At 43.4% G+C, this 27,541-nt stretch overlaps 1 protein-coding gene across 1 annotated transcript in view; it reads right to left on the bottom strand.

Moving 5' to 3' along the window:
• arhgef4 (Rho guanine nucleotide exchange factor (GEF) 4) overlaps window positions 1–27,541 on the bottom strand; it is a gene marked incomplete at its 5' end in the record, with an annotated part of 115,865 nt that overhangs the window by 6,465 nt on the left and 81,859 nt on the right. Inside the window, 7 exons of the mRNA XM_083632095.1 lie at window positions 2,472–2,549; window positions 10,822–11,065; window positions 16,857–16,988; window positions 17,818–17,947; window positions 24,873–25,105; window positions 25,900–26,079; window positions 26,609–26,809. Of these exons, the coding sequence (XP_083488221.1) occupies window positions 2,472–2,549; window positions 10,822–11,065; window positions 16,857–16,988; window positions 17,818–17,947; window positions 24,873–25,105; window positions 25,900–26,079; window positions 26,609–26,809 (1,198 nt within the window). The remainder of the gene's footprint in view (window positions 1–2,471; window positions 2,550–10,821; window positions 11,066–16,856; window positions 16,989–17,817; window positions 17,948–24,872; window positions 25,106–25,899; window positions 26,080–26,608; window positions 26,810–27,541) is intronic.

The raw sequence follows: 27,541 nt of genomic DNA, 5'->3' as shown, positions 1-27,541 counted from the left end.
AATAATAATAACAATAATACATTTGTGTAATTTCGTTTTCTAAACAAATCTTATTTTTTGTTTTTATAATGCATTTGCACTGAAAGGATTTGTTTAACTAATATTTGTGAACTTTCATTTTCATATTTTTTTTTAACAGTTATTGTTCATATTGTGCTTAATTTATTAATTAAAAGCATTATTGATAATGAATTAGCCTATGCCTCCTCATGTTCATTCAGGGATACTATGATGACAGTGGTTTGGGGCCCCCACTCTAAGATGTTGCATAGGGCCCCAAAAGGCCCAGAAGCGGCCTTGGCCCACCGCTGCACTCCCTCTCTCTCACCCCGTATGTGACAGTCTGACAGGCAGATAGGTAGACGAGGCAGGGATGTAAAGCATTCCTCATTTCTCAAAACATATACGCAGTGGTAAAACGTTTTTGAAGGATGTCCTGGTATGTTGTAGGCTTGTTGTAGGCTACATGCTTTGCAGTATAGCGTTAAGCTGGAATTATGGACTGTCGCACGCAAATGAGAGACACGGAATCTTGACGAGGAAACGTGTGGAGCTTTTATACACTGTGCAGGTTTCTGCTCGCGGAAGTGAGCGCGAGTCTTGAAAACTCCACTTTGTCCGCCCAGCCGCGTCCGCGTAGTTACAAAATTTGGGGTGTGCACGGCCAGGCGAAAACCGTCCGCACAGGAGCCTTGCGGAGGGGCTTGACTCACTCTTGACTCACTTTTCCGTGCGGAGACTCGCGGTCCTCGCCGATGCGGGAAGCATAATGAGACCTTTAGTCGGGGCTTGGACCCATGCAGCCAGACTTGATCTGCTTTTGACATCTTCATGGTGCGTCTTGCAGCCGTTGTGATTGTGTGCGAGCAGCCACCTGTCCGAGTCAGTACTCGTTAAACACCCGCACGTGCAGCATGCATCACGTAGGTTCCGACTGGTAATTAGTAACATCGTTCCGATTGTAACAGCAATAAAATGTCACATATATGTCACTCACAACAAGTATTAAAACATATTTATTTGGTGTATATTTTGCTGTTTGCTGCTGTACATATTTTTTTGCATGTTAAAACGTGGTTGCCACTGTGGCAACCAAAGGCCAAGAAATGGTTGCCCTTTTTTTTTTGGGTTGCCCGGGGGAACCGGGCATCCATAATGTCGAGCCCTGCTCTTTAAGCAATGCCGTCCATAGCTTTGGGTTTATTTGACTCTTTAAGCAATGCCGTCCGTATCTTTGGGTTATTTGACTCTTAAAAGGGGGACTGACCCCCCCAGATTTCTTGCAAAACGGTATTCTACTTGATTTGAAAACTTTGCAGGCAAGATGGCCGCCTATACTGCCTTCTTTAGCTGGCAGAATTCCTCCCCCATAAACTAACATATCTTGGCCAATAAGTACGTAACATACAAAATAAAACAACCCGTAATGTCTTCATTTGATTGTTTAGTTAAACTTGCATTCCAGGAATATTGCTCTAAAGATAACGATAATGGCTCGAGACTGTTTCGTCCTGAAACCCACTCGCTTTGCGCCAGAACACAGAACACAATCGATTTGGGGGTGGAACACGCCAGGATTGGCCAACGCCAACGCCAGTGCCCAGAACTGTCAAATCAAATCATCGACAGAGACGCTATGCCCCGCCTCCCAGTATTCTCAGTGTATCCGAGATAGATATCATAGAAAACGTTGTGAATATAGTCACGTTATAAACAACAAACTAACGCTGGTGATCCTTATGGAAACAGTGTTACTCGAAATGGTTAAAAGTTATATCAATTTGGTCATTCAGTGGCGTTTTACTGCCATGTAACATAACTAACTAGCGGCTAATATTAGCCACAGTAGGCATTACCCATGGATGCATTGCTCTTAAAGGGCTTGCGCCGTGTGAACTACAGTAATAATCAATGAGGAAAAAAACAATTTTTCACATGAGTGGGGCGCGTGCTAACCCCACCGTGACGTCACGATGTACCAAATCTCCCATTCATTTGAGGGCACAAAAAAAGCAGGTTTGAACCCATAGAGGGAACTTATGCTGCTGAAAATGGTACAATGGTAACAGTAAAAAAAAAAACACCCCCTGGGGTTCAGTTTGGTCTCGAATGTGGACATTTTGACCAGAATTCTTCACACACCACCCCCAAAGTCATATATATTGGTTAAAACCTGAAAAAAGTGTTTTGGGGGTAAGTTACACTTTAAGCAATGCTGTCCATACCTTTAGGTATATTTGACTCTTTAAGCAATGCTGTCTGTATCTTTGGGTTATTTGACTCTTTAACCATTGGTGGCCGTACCTTTGGGTATATTTGACTCTTTAAGCAATGCTGTCCATATCTTTGGGTATATTTGACTCTTTAAGCAATGCTGTCCGTACCTTTGGGTTTATTTGACTCTTTAAGCAATGTTGTCCGTACCTTTGGGTTTATTTGACTCTTTAAGCAATCAGCAATGTTGTCCGTACCTTTGGGTTTGCCAGCAGGATGGCTTTTGCAGGCGTTCAGCATGGCCTGTTTCTTTTGGACCTCGGTGAGAGAGAAGCCTGACAATGACAACAAGGAATACATCAGTAAGCAGCCTAAAATAAATAAATAAACAGCTTTGGGAACCGCTTCGAAATATATATTGAAGATATTTTTCTAATTCCTGATTTAACCAAAAGATGAAGGTAGCAGATATGAACGATAGATGTTGGCTCAAGTTTCATTTTATTGCTACATTGACACAGTTTCTCTGTGTGGAAATGTATGGGTACAGAGGACTGCTTCTGCTTCCCAACCACATACCAATGCAGCAACAACAGAAAGAAAGACAAACTCCTGGGCTGCACTGTAGCAAATGAACAAGAGGTGCAGTTGTTGCCATTTTGCTGGCTTATCCCTCTGCTCAGCATCACACAAGTCCAATACTGCTGGCAACTCTTCACCCTTTTCCTGGCCCTCTGGCAGCTGAGGGTGCTTTAAGTATTAATGCAGCGGAGGGAGAAGAAGATGGGAGGGTATCGCTCACTTTTTAGTTTCTAGAAACATCCCTGTAACCCGAGAAGAGAATATCTTCCAGTGGCACGGTGGCTCAGTGGTTAGCACTGTCGCCTCACAGCAAGAAGGTCATGGTTCAAATCTTCATCCCGGTCCTTTCTTCCTTTAAAGGTCCCATTCCGTGCAAAAGCTGTTTTTACTTGTAAATGCATATATACTGCTGTCAGCCCTCCCTGTAATGAGTGGTCACACGCTCAGAACTGCCACAGTTGGATTTGTCCCTATCCAGCGTCCCCCTGCACTCTCCTCCAAGCCACACCCTCAAACGCTTCGTTTGCCCAGAGGGGAATTGGGACGTCACTAGCTTCCTCCTGCATACTGCGCGGGTCTCTCTCACACAAGCTACCTGCACCATTTAGTCTATAGCCACAAAATTAACACTTCTAGCTGGAGCGACGCCAACTGTACGTGATCCAGCAACTGCAAAGGTGCATTCGGTAAGTCTAGGCATTTTGAGATGTCCTCTTTAGCGTAGTACCGTTAAGTTAACGATAACTCGCAACCTAGCGTGCTGGTCCACAGACGCTAATCTGATTGGCCGCTGGGAGCCTGGGGCGGGCTCTCCCTCAGCGGCCAATGGGAACTGTTAGTTCTGAATATATTATAGAAACAGGCCATTCTTGGGAAGCGACGAGATGAGGAAGTGAGAACTCCGTCACAACAAATGGGGTTGCTATATTTTCGACAGATTAATCCAGAATCATGTTTTATGGACCAGAGACACACGTTTTTAAGAGGTTACAGCTGCACGAATTGGGACCTTTAAACAGAACTGAACTATCTCCACATACCATTCCTCTGTACTCCATTCCTTCCAAATGAACAAAGCCCAAATTCTGAGGTATCCATATTTTTGTGGAGATTTGTCCTCAGTCAACATATGTGAATATAGACACCAAAATCATGCATGTGTCCCTGTAATATCATTGGCTCCAGTGCTTCATGATAACACTCACTCCTACACAAAACTGCCAGACCGAGCCAACTATTAATTTAAGGAACATAGCAACATTTTGAGAGAGTCGCCTATTTGCAATCTTCACGATAGTAAGACGAAGAGATAGATACCCTTCTCTTCTCTGTGCGTGTAGTTACTACACGTAGTAGAAAAATAGCGAGCACTTCTTAGCTGCTAAGCCATAGCACAGTGGCACGCAACCTTGCCCTACTCAGGAGCCACATTGACAAAAAAAAATCTTTGAAAGAGCCACAATCCAAAAACGTCCCCCCCTCCCCCCCCCTTTTTTTTAAAGATTTTTAATTATTTATTTTAATTAGGAATTAAAAGAGCCACAATTATCCATAAAGGAGCCGCATGTGGCTCTAGAGCAGCATTTCTCAACTGGTGGGTCGTGACCCAAAGGTGGGTCGCGGGGCCGTTTTGATTGGGTCGCGGACATTGGCCAATTTTTTTTTTTTTTTTTCACATTTCATTTGAGTTAAATTCAGATTATTGAAACTGGATTAGACTGACCAGTTTTACTTGTTTAACAAGCTGAAGCATATGCTCTGCCTGTAATTCAAGAGAAGTCTGCCTTTTCATTTCATATTTAATTTTAGTTAAATTCAGATGATTGAAACTGGATTAGCATGGCCCCAGTTTAATTAAAAGTTATGACCAGTTTAACTAAAAAGCATATAGCCTGCCTGTGATTCCTTTTTATTTCATATTAGTTAAATTCAGACTACTGAAACTGGATTAGCATGACCAGTAGCCTGTACTACGAAGCTATCTTAACAGACCCGCGATCTGTCACTTTGATCTGGTTTGACTGAACAGGATCAAAGCTATCTAGTTTAACGATACTACGACGCTGGTTTTCTACTCGATAACTGAAGCTGGCTTTATCTGGGATCTGCCTGTGCACGCGCACGTTTTTCGCTCGTGCACAGGCGCGCGTCCACGCGAAAGAGGTGCGCTAGCCAATCACATTATGAACAGCTGAGTTGATCCACGCCCACACCCATTTCCACACCCATTTCCTCATTCAATGAAAGCGCAGTGCGTGATCAGAGTTTTAGCGGATATTTAATGTAACCTATGTCAGAATGAAAATCCGCGTTGGATATAATCTGCTGAAGGACTGCTAAAGCTGCCGCTTGTATTCACATCAGTCATTTGATTTACTTTGATCAGCGATTTCTGTCCCCTAAATGTGTAATCTCAGCCTATAAATTTCCACAATCTGTAAACCTATTTAGACCATAGATTTAGAAACGCATGCTCAATGAATAATGATCTCTATCACTCATGTGTGTGGTTGCACTGATCGAATAATTAATATATAAAATAATGATAATGCTGATGCCTAATATAAAAGAGAAAACTGCTGAACTGAATTGAGACGATGCGGGCATAGTTTTCATTGATAAAAACTAGCCTATTTTTGCTCATATATTGGAATACAGCCTACAGGACACAATTCCAGCTGAAACATGCAAGAGTAGCCTGCATATTTAGTAGCCTATTGGGGCTATCCCATATTTATCCCATATCTATATTATATGTAGGCTATAGGCTTTTCTGGCATGTAGGAGCATATCACCCTCACTCCATTTGAGGCTCTGTGTATGATATGCGCTGCGTGATTAATAGTGATCATATTTCTCCACGCATCGTTGAGCTGTTAAGACATAAAGTGGTAAGTAGGCTTAATTTAATTATGTAGCCTACAGAGCCACAAATGTTTTTCTTGTTCTATTCTCAGTTGACTGCAATCTATTTTTCATATGGCGATCTTATATGAATGGTGAGTGACTCCAGAGAGCCGATTATATGGGTCTGTCATGGATTTTGATCTTATCCTCTGAAGCTAACCTGGTCGGGACCAGGTTAGCTTTGCAGCATGAGTTGCCATGGTGATTAGAAGTTAACTTGCTTTGTAGTACGGCTAAACCAGGGTTAAACCTGAAGTTACCTCGCTAAACCACTAATCTTGCTTTGTAGTACAGGCTACAGGTTAACTTGTTTTATTATTATTATTATTATTATTATTATTATTATTATTATTATTATTATTATTATTATTATTAACTTGTTTAAAAACATATAGGCATGTAATTCAAGATAAGTCTGCCTTTTATTTCATATTTCATAGAGTTCAAATAAGACTTTCTGAGCATGACCAGTTTGACTTGTTTAAATTTAAAAACATATAGGCCTGTAATTCAAGTCTGCCTTATTTCAATTGGTTTTTAGCCCTAGTTGCACTTCTGTTGCACTTTTTTGTTCATTTGAGGTTTATAACAGTGCATGAAGGCATTGTGTATTAAATTAATGCGCTAATTTTTGCGCAATAAATTTGAGTGGTTTAAAAAAAAAATCCGAATTTTGGGTCGCGACTTCATGACAAGGAAAATAGTGGGTCCTGAGGCTACACCAGTTGAGAACCACTGCTCTAGAGCACACATGGGCAAAATACGGCCCGCGATGGAATTGCAAAAGAAGAAATATATATATATATATATATATATATATATATATATATATATATATATATATAAAATTACAGTGCACCTGAATGCAACATGCACGATACCCGCTGAATAAGTGTCCAAATGTTCATGTCATTCTGGCCAATACTCTACTTCTGTTATAACATTTCAGTCTGGAATATGGAATAGGCTATATTTCAATCATCTTTATGACTAAAAGGCTAAACAGTGCTTAAAATTCACTTTGCAAACTGGGGGGAATTCCCCCCTTATGTTCTTCAGATAGGGGGGATTTATAGCCCCCTATCTTCCCACTGGCCTTAGGCGCTAAAACGCGTTAAACGCAAAAAAATGCGCCTTGCGCCTGCCTCGGGAAGAAAGCATCATGGTTTTAGGCCCCGAAATGCGCTTTACGCCGAAGAGGCATGGCGCAATGCCAGAATAGGCCAGAATGGGCATTTCGGCCTTAAATACCGGCCTAACGATATCTTCCCCCCTGGCGTTAATTTAGCGCTTAGCGCCTTTCAAAACCAGGCCTTATTCAGTGCGCTGCGGATATTACTGTGCGTATTTACGCACAGCTCTCCTCTGCCGATCTCACACTCTCTCCCCCTCTCTCTCTCTCTCTCTCTCACGCGTCAGACAGGCACAAAGACCGATGGAAAAAAAGTTGTTATATCATAGTTTTGAGCCCCTGTCATTCAGAGGCTGTTGAGCCACTTGTGAAATCTCCCAGCATGCATTGAGGCTAATACATTTCGATAAGAAATAGCAACCAAATCAGCCTAAATAGGCTAAGTGGTAGATATAAATAATGTTTCTGTTAACACAACATGCAATTCTAGAACATTTCAATATTGGACAAAATAAAACATAGAAATCAAAACACAACCCTATGTGAAACATAGTGGTATACTGTATACTGTATATCCCTCGCAGATTTAACGTGATTTAGATGAGTGACAGCCGTCACACGGTTCTACTGTGATGTCCTACTGTGATGTCCGCTTCTATAAGACTTGGCTTACTTCACATTTACTTTTACTTTTACAATAAAAACACATTTATGCAATGACTTTACATAATGTAGGCTATATTTATGTGCATCATCCTACCTGTGCAGTAGGGGAGAAGAAAGGGTAGCGAGAGAAAACGATATAATTCTGGACAAACTTTCACCAATCTAATCTCATCATGACATAGGGATAGGCTATATTTTTCTAGCCGATGCGTTTAGAACATTCTTTTCACTTTGATCTTGCTATAGTGTAGCATATTTACATGCTTGCAGTATTTAAACTGCAGTGAGATTGGTTTGAGAAGCATAATAATGGAATAATATATATGGAGACAGCCGGGGAGGGGATGGAAGAGGGAGGGGGGAGCTCAGAGCGCCTCGGCTTTTCTGAAGCCGGACTGGATCGCTCTGTGGAATTGGAGCTTAAAAGGGAAGCTTGTGATTTGTTTACTGCACTTCTCCAATGAGCAGGTTGTGCATAACTTTACGCTTAAAAGGCGTGGTTATAATGCTTAAGGCAGCATGTAGCGCCGACACCAAAATATTGAGTGCGCTGGTCCACACCCACTAATCTGTGCTGCGCCTGGCGCGGTTACATGCCGCCATTCCGACGTGCTGCCACTCCGACGTTCCGCCACTCAGAAATATCGGCACTCAGAAATATTCCCTCAGAAATCCCGCCACTCCGATTTTCATAAGGTCCGCCACTCCGAACTTGATTTGACTTCCAGTTCACATTCAGGCAGCTGAACCTCGTTCAGACAGGCACCTCTCTCAGATGCTGCTAAATGGGTTGCCTGTTGCCTCGAATCCTCAAAATGATTGTGGAGCCCAACAAAATTAAAATAAAGACGTGTTGTTCAAAGATGTTGTTGGTGCTCCCTCTAACTCCACAATGTGCAAGATAGTAATAGGCTATGTGTCTCTATAGGCGGGTGCACAACGCACACACCCTGCTTAGAGAGCAGCGCACACACATGCTGACACGCCCGCGGGAACATAGCCTAAAATTCTGTTGTCCCTCCATGCGCCCTGCAGCTGTGTAAAATGTCATACGAAATAATTATAAATTCCAATAGGATAAGCTTGCCTGATTAACTGAAAACAATTAAACAATAGCGAAAAAAATAATATCCTAACGAAAATAGAAGTCTAATCAAGTAAATAGCCTTCAGAAAGCATCAGTAAAAGCCCAGTTCTAATAGGCTACTGCTGCGCTGCTGAGACGCACAGTGTGCGACTGAAATGTCTGTACTTTTGTGCCATATTCCACAATATCCAAACTTCGGAATGGCGGATCCTTTAGAAAAAAGAGGAAGGGCCGACATTTCGAATAATGAAGGCAAGAATTTTCGTAATGGTGGGACCTATGAAAAAAAGGTGAAGGACCGCCAGTCCGAATAATGGAAGTTAACGTTCGGAGTGGCAGGGTTTCGGAAAGGCAGACAGTTACCGCCTGGCGCTAAGCGCTGTTTTTAGGCCGTTGCAACGATAGAGCCCATAGGGGGATTTTTTCAGCCGATACGATAACCGGTAAATATCTGCTTCTCCTGTCCAATAACAGATACGATACCAAATAATAATTTCACATTTTTGTCTTTACTTAACCTGTAGTTTATGCACACCTGGGGTATTATAATATGATATGAGTGTTTTAGTAAAGTAATAGGCTATGTGTCTTATAAAGGCTTTAATACAATCAAAAGCCCATGGCTGCTTAGTCTCCAGATAAAACACAATGACAAAACACATAGTAATTATTAGACTCTTATTCAGGGATGCAAAGTCATGGTGAAAAAGGTGACAGATACCAGAGCAGACACAAAATCATTCACTTAAGTGCCCTATTTTGGGATGAAAAAGGTGACTCACTGTTACCTAAAGGTGACTAGTTTGCATCCCTGCTTATTCTTATTCACTTCAGGACAGGTTATATTATTTTAGTACGGCGATTTTCTCTTTGCGGCATTCCCTTTGACCTCGACAAAAAAATAATCACTCTCCCACTTCTCCTGAAACTGTCTGTGCTCGTCATCAACCTTTCTTTTGCCTTTCGACAGCGACATGTTCACTTCTCAACAAAAGACATTTTAGCGTGCAAATGTTTTTCTTTCCACTTGGTTTTTCACTCGGGTGAACCAAATCACCTTCTAATGAGGTGGATTTTACATGCAGTGATGATCCCGTGCTGGCTGGCCTGGAGTGTGAAGCTGTGTTGCCAGATACTGCTGACGGTTTCCAGCACAAAGAGTTCAAAACCCACCAAAATGCACACAAAACCGCCCAAGGAACTGCACATCTATGGAAAATTATCTGGCAACGCTGGTGTGAAGTGCGGCTTGGCAGCGCCTCGTCTACGCGCCTCGGGAGCGCGCTCTGTGTTTTACAACGAGCGGAGGTGCGGGCCTGATTTCACTATAACTTGATATCAAGTGGCGTGGCGGGCCGTGAGTTTGAAACCCCTGGCGTAAACCATTGCGGGATTACTCCCCCTTTATAAATTGAAAATATGCGGGAATTTCCAAAAAGATGCGCAAATCTCGCAATCCCGCGCCGAATTTTAAGCCCTGGCTAAAAGTAATCTCATGTGTAAGAAATGACTGTTCTACAGTCATTTCTTGCAGCCCTGGGGCCTGGGGCAAAATGCGGCCCTAGGGCCGGACTCAAAGGAAAACAGAACGACCCCCAAAAACTCAATAAAAGGCAGAATTATGTTAATAAATCTCATCTGCTAAAGCCATTGGATTTGTATCACTATTATATCAGGAGATTAACAAGAAATTACCAATCACAATGGGAGAGAGGGTTAAATATAGGGAGACTCCCACGAAAATCAGGAGTGTTGGCAGGTATAATCTCCAATGTGTGGCCCTTTGTTTAGGCTACTTGATGTAAATCAGTATGGCCCTCAGGAAAAATAATGTTGCCCACCCCTGCTCTAGAGCCTCGGGTTGAATATCACTGCTTTAGCACAATGAATGGTAGTCAATGGTACTGGACGTGCACTACTTCCAGCAGCAGATTTCAGCTAAAAACATGCGTAAATGACGTATGCGTAAATGACGCATTTTCAAGTCAATTTGGCATCTCAGGGCTTGTGGAGACTTGGATTATGCCAGGTGAGCAGTATGGAAGCATTTTTATTTATTATTTTTACCATTTATTTTTCTGTTCTCAACATAGGTTTGCTAAGTGTTAGCATGGAGCACATGGATGACTTTGGTGTCTGTGTTCTCATCTCTTAATGGGTAAGTTGACCAATAGCACAGTCTCCCATAAACTCTAGTGTATTCCTTTAAGCGGAATTTAAGTGTCTATCTGACCTGTCTCGCGGTCGTGCTGGACCTGCCTCCTCTCGTCAGAGAAGGCTCGGAGCCAGCGCTGTTTGTGCTCGGGCTTCTTGGCACACAGCAGGTGGACCTCGTCTCCGGGCAGCGAGCGCAGTTTCAGGCCGTTCTTCACGCTGATGTTGAAGTCTTTCTCCTTGCCATCCTCCATGTCTACCACCTCCATCTGATCCATGTCCACCCGGCCCTTGTAGTACAGCATGTCCCGACGCAGAAGGTCCTGTAACCAGGGAAATGGGTGATGCAACAAACCAGGCAGAGCATGCTGTCAGGCCATGCTGATAACTGCCATTGGATAAAAATGCTATAACTTCAAATTTAAGTTATTTGAGAGACAATCTGGGCACCCAGAGTCTATCTCGGTGCTCAGAGCTGGGACAGATGGCCGATATTTCGGGTTTTCCACTGCATAGTGGATGTCTGGGCCAAGACTTCCACTTCCGTGCGCTGTGGTTATTGTTTGGAGCTGATCGATTGTAGGTCCAGGCAACATTTCGGCTAATAATAATAATAAATAGCTGCATATGAGATGTCGCCGGACTGTAAACAATGACAGAAGGGATGGCAAAAGTAGAGACCAAGCGATTCAGTTTTTAGTTATGGTCTGAGTGAAATGTTCTATGGCTCTCCTGATTCTAAATATAGCTGAATCACTTGGTTTGACCAAGTAAAACTATTTTTATAAACATTTTACAAAATGTAGATGGAAAAATCAATGGCAGATGAAAGCCCTTGGTTCTAGGCGCGTCCTCAACTCAGGATTCTGCCAGTCGACTCGGATTCAACTGTCCAATATGAATATTGGACTATTCTTTTTTCTTTCATTTTTTAGAATATCTTCAGTGATTATTTTCATCACCACATTAACAGTCAATTGCGGCATATTTTGAATTGCCGACATCGGGATAATGGAGTCTGAATGAGACAGGCAGGACACGTATTTCTTTTTTAAATTAGGCCGTTACCCTTTTTTTACCCTTTAAACATTAAAACAACAACATGTAGCCTACATGAATAAACAAATTAAAGTGTAAAGGACATTGTCGCTGCTTTGAAATGACATGTCCAATGCCTAGGCTACAGTTCTTCTCAAGACTAATAAGCCCTAAATAAGTCTAAAGAAGAAATAACTTATCCATTTAGATGGGGGGAGGGGGGAACATACTGTAGCGTCGTGGGAGGGAACATAGCGTAGTGTCATGAATCAAATGCCACTGGTCACCCTTCACGTCTGTGTGGGTTTTACAAAATGCAACCAATGGAAAAGCATTAAAACGAGCTTGTGAGTAATTCTCGTAATGCCATTCGCCCTCAATCTGTCACTCAAACCTCGAAATTCCTCCCCTACCTCCTTCTGTACCCCCCCAGCGAGGACACCCGGAAAAGACACACGGGCAGACGCGCTGTGTATTTCTGATCAACACGTTCTCACTCTGAGCGCGTAGCATATTGACGCTTTGTCCCGTCCCTTGTGCGTCGCTTGTTACTAACATGGTACCCTTGAGCGACCCATGAAACGACTTGGGCTTTCCGACTAAACTCAATGTAAACCCATGGAAGTCATCTTTGACGCTTATAGAGACACTGCATGTAATAGGCCACGCCCATCACGGGGGAAGAGCTCCGTTCATTTCCACACACCAGCGTCATTTTCCTTGAATTAAACATAGCTAAAAGCTGTTGTGTGGTGGGCTGCGCAGAAAACAAATGTAAAAAATCGGCAGTTAAAGTTTTGTACTCCTGAGCAAAACAAGGAAGCCATTGAGAATTGGCGAGAAGAAAAATGTGGATCTAGCTGTCAAGAAATAAGTTGGAGTGTTCATCTTCCGTATATACAATCTTTTGGTGCAACACGCAACCATGCATGTGACATAGGAGAACGCCAGGATTGGAGAGGAGTTTGTGTTTTCCCCCATCTTGGGTGTGGTTTCTGAATGATGACGCGTTACGCAGTGTCTCTATGGCAACTGCTCCCCCATTAGCCTAACTGCTCCCCCATTAGTCAACTGCTCCCCCATTAGGGTCTGGGGGGAGGTTAGGTTTAGGCGTGGGGGGTGGGAGAGGTTAGGTTTAGGGTTAGGGTCTGGGGGAGGTTAGGTTTAGGCATGGGGGGTGGGAGAGGTTAGGTTTAGGGTTAGGGTCTGGGGGAGGTTAGGTTTAGGCGTGGGGGGTGGGAGAGGTTAGGTTTAGGGTTAGGGTCTGGGAGAGGTTAGCTTCTCTCCCCAGACCCTAATGGGGGAGCAGTTGACTAATGGGGGAGCAGTTAGGCTAATGGGGGAGCAGTTGCCATAAGTGTCAAAGATGACTTCCATGGGTTGACATTGACTTTAGTCGGAAAGCCCAAGTCGTTTCATGGGTCGCTCAAGGGTACCATGTTAGTAACAAGCGACGCACAAGGGACGGGACAAAGCGTCAAGGCTGCAAACTTGTTTAAACATGCAAATCGAAGTGGTTTCTGATGAGAATAAAGTAATGCTAACGTAACGACAGTCAGACTCTTCTTATCCCCATGACAAGGCCGCTCTGTCTGAGTGGGAATCCCAATGCTCGTGCTCCGCGCACCCCCGCGGCATGCGCGTCTGCTCGGCCGGCAGAGAGTGCTTCCAAGCCGGACTGATAATATAAACAACATCATTTGAGCTTATCCAGGTGAGATATTAATAATGTAATGACACATCCAGCGGGAAACTGACTATAATTAAGACATGTGCCAACTTTGACGACGTGGTGTTCAGTATTTTAAGAGCACAGCACACCACACTGACTGGAGGGGAGGGAGAGAGGAAAAAAATGACTGGAGAGGAATCTCCGTTGACTCATGGGTCTCTTGACTGATGATCGAATAGTCGACTTTTAGAAGACTGCCCTACTTGGTTCATTTGCTGAACGCGGAAGAGGGCGTGGCTTTGGCCGGGGGCGGTTTTAGGATGACACCTTTTGGTGGGCTCAGCCCCCAAATAATGTATATGGTGCACTGCAGACCCCCTCGGGGGGTCTGGGGGCATGCCCCCCGGAAGAAAATTGTGTACATTTTAAAGTAAAAATTGATCAATCTGGTGCACTTTGAGATCAAAATGAAGAGACTAGATCTATGAAGAAAGCTTAATCAATTCATCAGATTCACTCTTCTTCTTCTTCTTCTGTGTGTGTCTACTTCTTAGCAGATACAGCTTCTTCTCACAGTTCCTCTGTTCTCCACCTCCACACAAAATCAATAAAACAATAATCTAAGAGTGACTTGAGGTTAATGAGGTACGAAAGAAGTTAAAGGAATTAACTTTATAAACTATATGCAACCATGAATAAAGCTAACCTTCTTCACACATAGCAAGCAACACTGCAACAGGCATATCAGTGGCTATTCTAAACATAGGCTACGATTTTACACATTACCAAAATGGCTGGCCACTTAGCATTATGCTAGTCTGCATTTGCATAACAACAGATCAATTAACAAACAGCTTAGTAGCCTAGTTTACACCTCAGCTCAGTAGCCCCACAATGATGATCACAGGTACCCAATACATTAGATGCATGATTTTGTTTGTTTTTTTACCTTTATTTATACAGGGGGAGTCTCACTGAGAGCCATGCTCTCTTTTTCAGGAGTGCCCTGTTCACATTCACACACACATTCATACCTGGAAGCTGACCAGTACAACCACAGTCTGATCTGCTGGCCACTGATCAGCTCCACTGGAGCAGTTGGGGTTAAGGGCCTTGCTCAAGGGCACCTCAGTGGTGGTAATGAGGGAGGGGCAAGCGCTGCCTTTTTCACTTTCCTCACCCAGATTTATCCTGCCGGTCCCGGGGATTGAACCGACGACCTTCCGGTCACAAGCTCGCTTCTCTAACCATTGGGCCACCACTGCATGGATGATGTTGCCCGCATTCACTTCATAGTAAACTCTGGTTGACTAATGAAGAAGTTCATTTACAAAATATAACTTAAAACTAGAACGACCGCAACGCGGACTTATGCCTCCGCCATTAGTTCATTCTTGAGTCCAAGTGGATGTTGGAGCCAAATTGGAAGAAATTGCATCAAGGCGTTTCTGTGCAGAATTGGATATTTGAGCCAAATGTGAAGAAATTTAGTCAATGTGTTACTGAGATATGGCGTTACCGAGCTTGAAAATGGCATTTGTTAGGTCACTGTGACCTTGAACTTTGACCTTTGATAACCAAAATGGAATCAGTTCATCCTTGAGCCTAAGTGAATGTTTAAGGCGAATCTGATGAAATTCCGTCCAGGCGTTCCTCAGATATCGCGTTAACAAGCTTGAAAATGGCGTTTGAGAGGTCACAGTGACCTTGACCTTTGACCTTTGACCACCAAAATCTAATCAGATCATCCTTGAGCCTAAGTGAATGTTTAAGGCGAATCAGATGAAATTCCGTCCAGGCGTTCCTCAGATATCGCGTTAACAAGCTTGAAAATGGCGTTCGAGAGGTCACAGTGACCTTGACCTTTGACCTTTGACCACCAAAATCCAATCAGATCATCCTTGAGCCTAAGTGAATGTTTAAGGCGAATCTGATGAAATTCCGTTCAGGCGTTCCTCAGATATCGCGTTAACAAGCTTGAAAATGGCGTTCGAGAGGTCACAGTGACCTTGACCTTTGACCTTTGGCCACCAAAATCTAATCAGATCATCCTTGAGCCTAAGTGAATGTTTAAGGCGAATCTGATGAAATTCCGTCCAGGCGTTCCTCAGATATCGCGTTAACAAGCTTGAAAATGGCGTTCGAGAGGTCACAGTGACCTTGACCTTTGACCTTTGACCACCAAAATCTAATCAGAGCATCCTTGAGCCTAAGTGAATGTTTAAGGCGAATCTGATGAAATTCCGTCCAGGCGTTCCTCAGATATCGCGTTAACAAGCTTGAAAATGGCGTTCGAGAGGTCACAGTGACCTTGACCTTTGACCACCAAAATCTAATCAGATCATCCTTGAGCCTAAGTGAATGTTTAAGGCGAATCTGATGAAATTCCGTCCAGGCGTTCCTCAGATATCGCGTTAACAAGCTTGAAAATGGCGTTCGAGAGGTCACAGTGACCTTGACCTTTGACCTTTGACCACCAAAATCTAATCAGATCATCCTTGAGCCTAAGTGAATGTTTAAGGCGAATCTGATGAAATTCCGTCCAGGCGTTCCTCAGATATCGCGTTAACAAGCTTGAAAATGGCGTTCGAGAGGTCACAGTGACCTTGACCTTTGACCTTTGACCACCAAAATCTAATCAGATCATCCTTGAGCCTAAGTGAATGTTTAAGGCGAATCTGATGAAATTCCATCCAGGCTTTCCTCAGATATCGCGTAAACAAGCTTGAAAATGGCGTTCGACAGGTCACAGTGACCTTGACCTTTGACCTTTGACCACCAAAATCTAATCAGATCATCCTTGAGCCTAAGTGAATGTTTAAGGCGAATCTGATGAAATTCCGTCAAGGCGTTCCTCAGATATGGCGTTGACATCCGTACGGACGGCCGTACGGACGGCCGGCCGGCCGTACGTACGGACGGACAACCCGGATCCATAATGCCTTCGGCCTGGCTTCGCCGGCGGAGGCATAATAAAGACTTCGTTTTTCAACCAACTCAATGATCATGGTGTTTAACACCTTACTCACTATAGAAAAGAGACTTAATCTACCTTGGCTTGCTGATGGAGAAATGGAACACTTCCTTATTTCCTGGGTGATCAATTTTCCAGGAGTGCAGATGAGTAACTTCCTCTAGACCTAACCATATTTTCAAAATAAAGGTCATATGTTGCATGCACTAATCACCAATACCATTATTATTATTATCATTTTTATGGCTTTAAAGCATGAATGAGCGATGAATAGAGGAGGGCCAGCTATTCTTATTTTTATTTTTTTTATTTTTTTACCCTCTATCTTCCAGGGTGGGCTGAGACTATCTCAAGCCCACCCAAAAAGAGTCTAAAACCGCCCCTGGCTTTGGCTATCTATTGCAGCTGTAAAATGAGCAGCCTTCAGCACCTTCTTGCAGTACACCATCTGATGGTCAAAGAGGAAGAACATTCTCTGTTGACTCTTGGCTTGAGGCTGGGACAGCTTGGTCAGCTCCCCCGAGAAGATCAGGTCAGAACTCCTGCTGAGGACATCTTCACCCTGCACACAGGGACATACACACTCATTACATGTTACTCACACCTACTACAATTGACCTTTCCTAAGCCCCAACCCTAGGTCAGAACTACGTCAACTTTTTGTGTAGAGAGCAACAGAGGTGTTTGTGTGTATAACTGCTTGCTGTGTGCTCAGACAATATAATAAAAGTTTATACATCATGTTAAAGAGGAGAATGTGTTCATTCAGATAGTATGAATCATGTTATACTTACTTGTAGTCAATATTTTAAATTAACAGAAAACCTTTAAGATTTTAATCGAAAATAGTCTTAAAATCAGTTCTCTCAGAAATACTTGCCTTTTTCACCATTTTATGTTCAAATTAGAGAGAAACTAAGAGTGTGTGGACTATCCAGCATGTTGTGGGTAATACAGAACATTAATCTGAATGCATTTGTCATTTTCTGTTCAAAAGATACAAAAACCTTTGGGAAGGGTGGAACATTTTTAGCCTATGCTATGCAATGCTCTATAGGGTAAAACAAATTATAATATCTCAAAAACTATACATCGCATCACTTATATTTTGACATCCTGAGTCAGAACAGAAGTAGCTGAAGGGTTTGATGTGTTAAGGTTGTGTGAACTGTCAGTTTAAAAATGTGTGAATTTAGTAAAAACTGCAGCCTGGAAAGTCCGCTAGAGTGAATTGTGACATCACGCACTCTAGGCTGGCTCCATAGGCTGCTACAAGCTTGCACAACTGTTATTGGAACACAGAGCAAAAAGGGGTGAGACTTAGGAAAGGTCAATTGAACTGAATCGTGCAAACAGAGATCACTGTGCAACATGCCCTGCCCATTCCACACCTCCCAGTCCTCTATGGAGCTCTGCCATTGGGCGATCTTGTCAATGTTCTCCAGGCGCCGCTTCCTCTCGTTGATGAGCCTGGCCACATTCTTCATAGCATTTAAGGCAGCCTCCACATCTTTGTAGTCCCTAAGGATTAGATAGTTATACAGTATGCAGTTAGTGTCTAAGGCCGAGTATCATGTAACATGTTTGATACTGATGCCAGTTCTAAATCGGTTCTATATATATATATATATATATATATATATATATATATATATATATATATATATATATATATATATATATATTGTAGATCCCCCAAAGTACTACTACTACTACTACTACTACTACAACAATAGCCATGTGCTAGGTCGCTAGGCTCCACTTTTCGTCCATATATGGTCAATGATGTCACCCTCAAAAAGGAGTCTCCGCTGAAGACGTGTTTGAAGAGAAGACGCGTTCGTATTTTCCCATACAATGAGGCAATCAAGTAAACTAAACTTAAAGCTATAGCGTTAGCCAAGTAAACTACAGTACATGAGGGCAAGTGGTGGACTGGACATAATACAGCATGGAAGTTTATTTGGAGTCTTGGACTGCAGCGATCGCACCAACGGCAGCAGAAACCGTAAGTTCGCTCCTGTTATAGCGTTTTATAGCGTTTATATCGTTGGGTGCATGGCGGGCGCGGATCTATAAATAGTATGAAATAATTTGCGTGGATTTATGGCGGGCGGACGGTTCATGCATACACGCGGATTAGGATGGCATAAAAGCTCATCCACGCATCTCTAATATATATATATATATATATATATATATATGAAAGCTTATAGTACCAATTCTATTAACTGAATATTTTGACACCTTCTGATGCCTTTTGGCAACTTCAACAATATTGATACAAAATTCAGTACAGTGACAAAAAATTGCAGCTATTCTACTATTTATAGTACTCAGAAAAACCTTTAGTTATTGACACTTGAAGGTAGTGTTCACTGAAAACGGCTGTCTCTCCCCAAAAAGCTGAGAAAAATGCATTTTTGTCAATTAAGTCATCTCCACGGGTCCTGAACCGAATAAAAGTCTCTGATGGCGGATACTGGCCGACTGGTTGTCTGTGTACGGAGGTCAGGAGCAAATCTACCGGGTGAAATTTACACGGTGTAAGAGTTTAGGAATTGGATTACTAATTCCTGAGGACAAGTGACTTTTGGACATGTTGAAAATAAAATCCTTCACGTTTGAGTGACAGGCTGCCCCACTGTAAGTCCGTGGCTTAGCTGTTTTATGGAGCTTTTCTGACGGGAGATTGTTGCTTTTCTCTGCTTCCTGGTTCTGTAGACAATCGTGGTCGCTTCTGTACCACTCTAGACGTGCTATAGTATTTCACAAGGTGAGTAAGACAGCCATCTTTCACATGACGGTGAAAACACCTATTGACGTCCCATGACGGCAATGGCGGGGAGGCGTTGTCTCTTAAATAACGTTAATGTCCAATTTAAGGTCAGGTAATTATTCCAAGTCCAGGTTGCACAAGATCTACCCTTCTGTCTCACCACTATGTGATAGGTGTACACTCTATCCCATGCTTTTTGGTTTTGTCCTTCACTATCTGGATTCTGGGCCAAAATATTTGATTGGTACTCCTATTCATCTTATTCTTTGTCCATATAAGGACGTTTCTGCATGACGTCATTTTGTAATCGTCTTTCCATTTTAGACACGGAAGTAGATTACGCCTACCGTAGTCATTTTTAGACTTGCCAAAAATCTGTTTTCAAGCAAAAAAACAAACTGTTTTAAAGTTTTAATATTTTTTCGGGTGAGAACATATTCCAAATACAGTATGTGACCAGTTTATCAGAATAACGCCTATTTGGAAATATTTAACGAGCAGCCAGGACAGAGCGCTGGCTGTGCTGACCGGTCGGACTAGCTAGTATCTGTCAAACCCTACTGTAGGCTTACTGGCAGTGAGAAAACACTGTCGACGTGCTTTTGTAACTAACGTTAAATGCCGACCGGGTACAGCCATCGGCTCCTCGCAGCAGTAATGCTATGAACATGAAGTTGGCCGCAGTGTAGCTTCTGAATGTTGCCAAATTTCATTCATTCATAGTGACGTTTTGTTTTGAAATTGGCCGCCAACTAGAGCTGAACTGGAAGAACAAATACAATTGCGTCGAACACAGAAGAGAGAAAAAGTGGGCGTGCTGAATAAGGTGAATAAAATAACCCTTCAGCCGGAGGTGGAACTCGCCATCTTCGGCTGCTCAGAATCCTCTCTGCTCCTCCCTACGGCTGTACAACAGTCTCTGACGTAGTAGTCAGACTGTCGCCAAGAGACTCATTCTGAAGGAGTGGAAGTCCCGCTCTCCACCTTCTTTTCAGCTGTGACTGACAGACATGGTCTGGGTTATCACTGGTGAAAGTGGACCTGAACGATCCGGTGCTTCGGTAAAATATTCCGTGCCTGAACGCCGCACCCTTAACTCATTGAGTGCCAGCCACTTTTGGAGAACGGACGCTCCCAGTGCCAGAGTTTCAGAGCGTTTTCAGTGATTTCTCGAGGCCCACAGAATATTGTGTGATATTACTATGTAAACACCGAACACGCACAAAGAACGAGCTGGCTCTATTGTATCATCAGCAAAAAAAAGTTTATTGATACCATTTTCCGTTCTTTAGTTATGAGCCGGAGAAGATAGGTCGTTTTGAGCAAATACAGGCGTTTCAAATTAGAAGCTGAGTTATTCCGCCTTTTGTGAAATGAAGCATTTCAAGCACATTCACTGACTCTGAAGATAATATTTTCTGATGTAGTGACGTGGTGTAGTTGTGTGATGCCCTGCGTGCCCCACCCCCCTCTCCCCTCCTCACCTGCAAACTCCTCCCCACACTAACACACAGCCTAACACGCACCCACTCTATTTTCGAAGTGCTCCGTTTTTGTGCGCCGGCTCCCAGCGCGACACGGAAGAGCCAAACCGGACTGCTGAGAATGGTTTGGCGTCGGGTGCTGCTTTTCTGGCGGCTAATCGTGTGGATAAACTATGCAGACAGACAGACAGAGGCAGAGGGGCTCAGTTGTGGGCGCGGATTGACTGCTGTTCGCAGCCAACGTCAGCTCCAGACAGAGCAATCTATATGGCTCTGGCTGCAGCATGCATCGGTTTCTCTTTGATCACGGCTTTTTCCTGCTGTTTTCCGGACCTTTCTCTAATCTGGAGAGCACTGTCGCCACCTAATGAGTCCGTAAAATAGGTTATACACCTTCAATAGCTCCCATATTTGTACAGGAGATGCCTGAGGCTTTGATCCACGTCCCACCGTCAAAAAACGCATTTGACGTTGATCGACGTCCTTGGCACTCTACGTCACTATTTACTTTGACGTCGATCGACGTCCTTGGCACTCAATGAGTTAATAGGGAAGAGAGAGACAGAGTGACACAGCAGCTGCCTGCCTCCCTGTCAATCAAAACCCACAGAACAGAAGCTGTCACGATCGCATTTCCAAAAGGAAACACATCTGCTGATGTTATGTCAACATAAACAACAGTTACTTTTCTTATAAATTGCTTCTAAATTCTACAAAAGCCTGTTCCCGTTCCCAGCATGATGTCAGATCCATGGACATTGCATGCGGCAGCACATCAGGAGCACATGTTGTTAATTGACTGTGCAGTGTGAAGCCTAAAGTGGACTTTAGGCTTAAAGGGCCTTTGTGTGCCTGAAACCATGTAGGTCCTTTCACATGTCCTTTTAATGCTCATAGAGCAATGTTCGTGATCTTTGTAATTATGGAGATACCGACACTTCAGCTTTCAACATTTTAACGGGAGCCTCTGGGAGAGGGAAAGAGAGAGTGAGAGAGAGCGAGAGAGAAGAGAGAGAGGGTGCTTTTCCGCATGGTTTCATGGCGCCTCCGATGTGCAAAAAAACCTTCATCGTTCATCCAGGAATGTTTTCAAGATGGCATTTGATTGTCTTGTCTGCCCAGTGCCCAATGCGGTGTCTGTTCTTTGATTCTTTGATTATTCCCCCCCCCCCCCCCCCCAGATTTTGTATCCCATTTTTATCCCCTGTCAGTGCTAATTTTAATGTATTTATCCTGGTTGCTGCTCCACCCTCTGCCAATCTGGGGAGAGCCGAAACTGGCTCCATGCTTCCTCCGAGACAGGGGCGGACTGCATAATCGGGCACATCGGGCAAATGCCCGGTGGCCTGGCCTGCAAAAAAAAAAAAAAAAAAAATTGTGCCCGCAGTCAGGCCACTCACTGAACAGCAGGCCAGGCGCTGCCTACTGGTTTACTAGTGGTTTTATTACTTTATTCAGGGTTAAAGTGGGTGCATCTCATTGTAAAATTGGACTTGGCCCAAATTGGGCTTCAAACGGCCCAAATTGGGCTTCAAACAACCCAAATTGGGCTTCAAACGGCCCAAATCTGGCTTTAAACGACCCAAATTGGGCTTCAAATGGCCCAAATCTGGCTTCAAACGGCCCAAATTGGGCTTCAAACGGCCCAAATTGAGCTTCAAACGGCCCAAATTTTTCGTCGCCGCCCTTCGGACGCCGGCACGCGCATCTGCCCGTATCGGCCTGGCCTGCTTGGTATCTAATGCCCGGCCTGAATTATGATCCCAGTCCGCCCCTGCTCCGAGACATGGGCAGTAGCCAGCCGCTTCTTTTCACCTGACAGGGGAAGCTTCACCGGTAGGACATAGCACATGGGAGGATCACGCTATTCCAACGTGTTCCCCTCCCTCCGAAGAGGCGCCCCGAATGACCAGAGGAGGCACCACATCAGCGACCAGGATATTGCATGTTTTGGTGAAGGGGTTCCTATATGAAGGAAACCCCCAGGGGGCATGGGGAGAACATGCAAACTCCACACAGAAAGGCCCTTTTGACGACCCCACCTGGGCGGCGGGCACTCGAGGACATGCGGACGGGCACGCATTCCTTGAGCGCTCACAGCGTCCCAGGTGGGAATCGAACCCAGGACCTTCTAGCTGTGAGGCGACACCGCTTACCACTGCACCACCATGCCCCCTTGTTCTTTGATTCTTGCTGGGAATCTTTTGCCTTGGATAAGGATTTCTCTGCTGACTGCATGGATTTCTTCTGTGCACAATACTGTGCTTTTTCCCTCTGTGTCCCCTGCATTATGTATACAAAAGCTTTATCCAAGCAGTAATTCTCAGTAATGTACTTAATTTACTGTACATATTCACCTTCCAGACGGCTTCTAGAAGAAAAAAATGCTTTTAAATGAGCCGTTTGATAAAACTATTTATAAACCTATATTAATAAAAATGCTTATAAATGAGCAATTTTAATTAAATTAATTAAATTGACAAATGGAAGACTGATGAATGAATGCTGATTTGCAAAATGCAATGTAAAATGTGCCTTTTTTAATCCATTTTCATATTCTTGCTTATTCATTTTAATAATAATTTTCATATTATTTGTCGTTTCCACACTTCATTTTCGCCTTTATTTTACCATTGGACAACTGTTTTACATAAAGCACAAGCACAATTGTGCCACACTACTGTATACAGGTTAATTAAGTAGGCTACTAACTTGCACAATTTAAAATCATTTGCTATATAGACTACATGATGTCACATGTTTCTAATTTCTTCACCATACAGGTGTTAAAAAAATCTGTTCAGGGACGCATGAAGCTGGGGCGGGACGAGAACAATGACGCGATGAAGGTTGGGGTAGTAGTACCGGCAATAATTTCAATCCACTTTCACCCCTGTGGGGTATACATATGGAGAGACTCCGGTTCCTGAGGACCAATTCACTTAGGACATTCACAACTATCTGGGACCCATTTCTAGCCTACTTAGATGAGGTTAAGAGCGACAAGTAACTTGCTCAGCTGACTTTTCATGGACACCTTGCATGGGATTCTACGCACATCTCTTACAAGCACATAAGCACTTGACATGGCTGGTAGCGCCATGTTGTAACATTAATGTTGATATACTGTATGTATGTTGTTTTTTTGTCTAAGCCTGTTTTTGTTCTGAAAATTTTAAAATAAAATATGGAAAGATTTTTTTTTACGTTAATAGACGCCAATGGCGGGGAATGAGTTAATGTCTGACCCTCGCCCTGCTGTGATGTGACGGTGTTTACATCAAACAGCCCCCACTGCTCAGCCACAGAGCTGCTGGCTCACTGTCACTTCAAAGTCAAAGTTTATTAATATTGAACGTGTCACTTGTTTAGTAAAAGTGTATTAATATTGAACGTGTCACTTATCCAATTCAAAATACATACTTCGGCATGCGCTGGGATCAGTGATGTTAGCTGGGGTCGTAAGGTGTTTCGGGTCTCTCAACATCATACACCCTCGCCCAGTAGACCCAGCCGAGGCCGATTAAGACCCCGACCCGCGTCCCGGAAGCAGCCGCTACGGATGAGCCTTCCTACTCTGTCTGCAACGTTGCCCGCGGAAGGGCTGATCACACCCAATCCGCTGCAATAGAGCTAGTGCTACACCGCAGTATTGAAAGACCCTTCGGTGCATGGAGGCTCAGGCCCTGTGGTTTTCCCGGCCGCGCTCCTCCTTCGTCTCACCAGACCCTCCCTGGTAAAGAAGGCAATCCTACCATGCCGTACCATCATGGCACGTGTCATAGAACGTGTCACTTATCCAAATTACACCAAATCCCACACTTGGCAACACATCTGCCAACTATGAAGTCGAACGGACGAACAGTTGTCGACATAATTATGTGATAAACAGACAGGACAGAGATTCCTGGAATCAGTAGAGAGATGTACGTATTGATGCTGTGATATAATAAATCATGGATCGTGGATATCTGAATCAGTAGAGAGATTTAAGTATTTATGCTGTGATATCATAAATTATGGATCATGGATATCTGAATCAGTATGAGCAAAAACTGGCAAATCGAGAGAGAACAAAAGGCCCTAGTAATTGCTATGAATGCATAAGTGCAACATCCCGGACCTCAACCTTCACACCTTTAAAGCCTTCCCTGCACAAATGCATAAACAACCTCCAAGTCACCTGTGCTGCGGATTGGTGTATTTGAGCAGCTCAGCCAGTTGCAGCGGGTACTTGCAGATCTTCTGAACAGGTGTGAGCAGGAAGCCATCCAAGGAGATGTCAATCATCTTCTGGAGGAGCCGGCAGGCCTCGAAGAAGAACACATACTTGTTGACCTTCATGAGTTTGGAGAGCTGGACACAGGCATTGGGGTGGTTGTTGCAATACTCTGAGTAGATCTGGAAATCTGTTTGCTGTGGGATGAGAGAAGATAAAAAATGGTTAAGCTAAGGAATGGTTTGGGTTAAGATAAAGACTAGTGGTCATGTGCCGCTCAGTGTAGTACCGATAAGGTTAGAGGCTGACTCCAATAGAGTACCGCAGGGATGACATTTTTCTAGGCCAACCTGAAAGTTAGCATCACGCTGGGTTCTCTCGTCTGGAAGTCAATGGGATTTTTGTATGTGGATTTTGGTTAGATGATTAAATAAGGTCTGTGTTAATTGCGATTGCCAGAAAACGCTTAAAGTTTCATAATTTTTTGGTTCACTTGTGAAGATTATCTTGCTGAACACAAAGGTCTCTGGTCATAAACTTTTGTTAACCACAGACCTTATTTCAGGCATCTAACCAAAATCCCATTGACTTCTAGACAAGGGAACCAGGCGACGCTAACTTCCGGGTTTAAGGACTCATTCATCTGCACCACTCTTTTAGCTAACCAATAGTAAAATGTGCTCGCAATTCAGTATAGTAATGATGAGATGTTCGCAGAATGCTATATATAGTATCAACATTAGCTTGTGTGTTTTACATGTATAGTAAGACTTTGTAGTAAAGAGGGTATGAAGAGACTATGTCAACTGTCCTCAAGCCACAGAGGAAACAGACTATTCAATGGCAAAAGCAATTTTGTGGGGAATGTTGGAAACCAGTTTTCATGAGACTCACACGGCATCCCTTCTGACAGCATCATCTTGAATGCCTAATGCTTACGTTTATAGGGTTTTCACACCTTCAAGTATTGAAGTTCTTCTAATCTGCTTACGTGCTCGAGGAAGCAGCAGCCAATCTCGCTGAGGTGTGGCTGCTCCTTGTTGAACTTCTTCTCCAAGCCTTTAAGGAACTTCCTCTGGAAACGGTAAATCTCCTCGATGTTGCCGAAGATGGTGCGAAGTTGCTCTTCCGTGAACATGTCCGTCCTCTTACGACACTGTTTGATGTAACCCTAGGGTAAAATGAAACATGACCGTTATAGTGGGGCAGGTCAACAAAAAAAGGAATTACAATTTTGAACTTTAGAATTGCTCAGAAGCTTCATTCTATCTCACAATTCAAGACTCAAAATAAGTGGTTGCCATAACTGCCCAAACCTAACCTCTGGAATTGTGAGATAGAAGGAAGCTTCTGAGCAATTCTAAAGTTCCATATTTGAATTCCTCATCATAAGAAATGTATGATTTGACACCAAGAGCATCCATATCAGACTAGTCTACACAACTTTACTGCAGTTACAATTTTCCATAGGCTGTGGCCACAATGCCCCCGCCCATTTATCATGCTCTCATATTCAATTATTTTTGGATATGAGATTTGTTATAGAATTTTTAGCTAAGCTGTCTCACTACTAACCTCCTGAACACAACCTCCTGAACACAAACTGACTTCTCTGAATGGGAGCTGGGTTAATGGAGCCATGTAAACAAGACAATATATTTGATGTGTTTTAGCTGTTGAGTGAGGAGAGGATGTTTGACCTCGCAGATGTCCTTCAAGTGCTTGATGTAGTCTCTCTCTGTGCTCATGATCTCATTGATGACATTGGTCCTCATCTGCTCCTTGCAGGGCAAGCCGGGTCCCAGGAACAAACCCCGGCCCGCCCGCTCCTCCTCTCCCACCTGCGCCTCCTCCAGCTGGGCTAGATACTCATCCATGGGCTCGTCCTGGTTCACGCGCAACTGAGGTGCCAGGAAGACAGAGGTCACCGTTAATCAGAGATGGGAAGTAACAAAGTGCAAATACTTCATTACTTTTTTCTTTTCTTTTTTATAATTATACCATACACAAACCATACAAACAGCACTACAATACAATAAAGCACAACATAATGCAGAGGAAAAACAGACACAAAAAGGAAAGGGGAAAAAATGGGGAGGGGGGGGCAGAGACTGCAGAGCAAACCACATCTAAACTTGAGATGCAGTTGGATTTGTGCGAAACCATGAGATCACTATCGCACGACCATCTGGCAGGGTCAGGTTAGGTTAGATTCAAGATTCAAGATTCAAGATTCAAGATTTTTATTGTCACTCCGTAGTACAAGTATCACGTGTGAAATTCTTGTGCTGTAGGCTCTGTTACAACATAGTGCAAAAAATAAAAGATATATATTAAAAAACAAGAGGCAACAAGCAATAAAGCAGTAAGACACAGACAGTGGCGTATTCACTGCCCATAGTGCAAATGGCATGAACATACTTTAAACATAATTAAACATAATAACATTCTGTTAGGTGCAAATAGCGTATACCTAATTAAACATACTATTGAACATTAGTCATACATAATGGTAGCATCTACAGTGCGGTACAGTACGGCTACTACACTATTTGTATATGTTAAGGAGTCTCGTGGCCTGTGAGAAGAAACTGTCCCTCAAGCGATTTGTGCGTGCTCTTGGGACCCTGTAT

This window comes from Poromitra crassiceps (assembly GCF_964638095.1).
Source record: "Poromitra crassiceps genome assembly, chromosome: 2".
NCBI classification, from domain to species: domain Eukaryota; kingdom Metazoa; phylum Chordata; class Actinopteri; order Beryciformes; family Melamphaidae; genus Poromitra; species Poromitra crassiceps.
The sequence above is the reverse complement of the archived record's forward strand: the minus strand, read 5'-3'. Positions and strand labels throughout refer to the sequence as shown.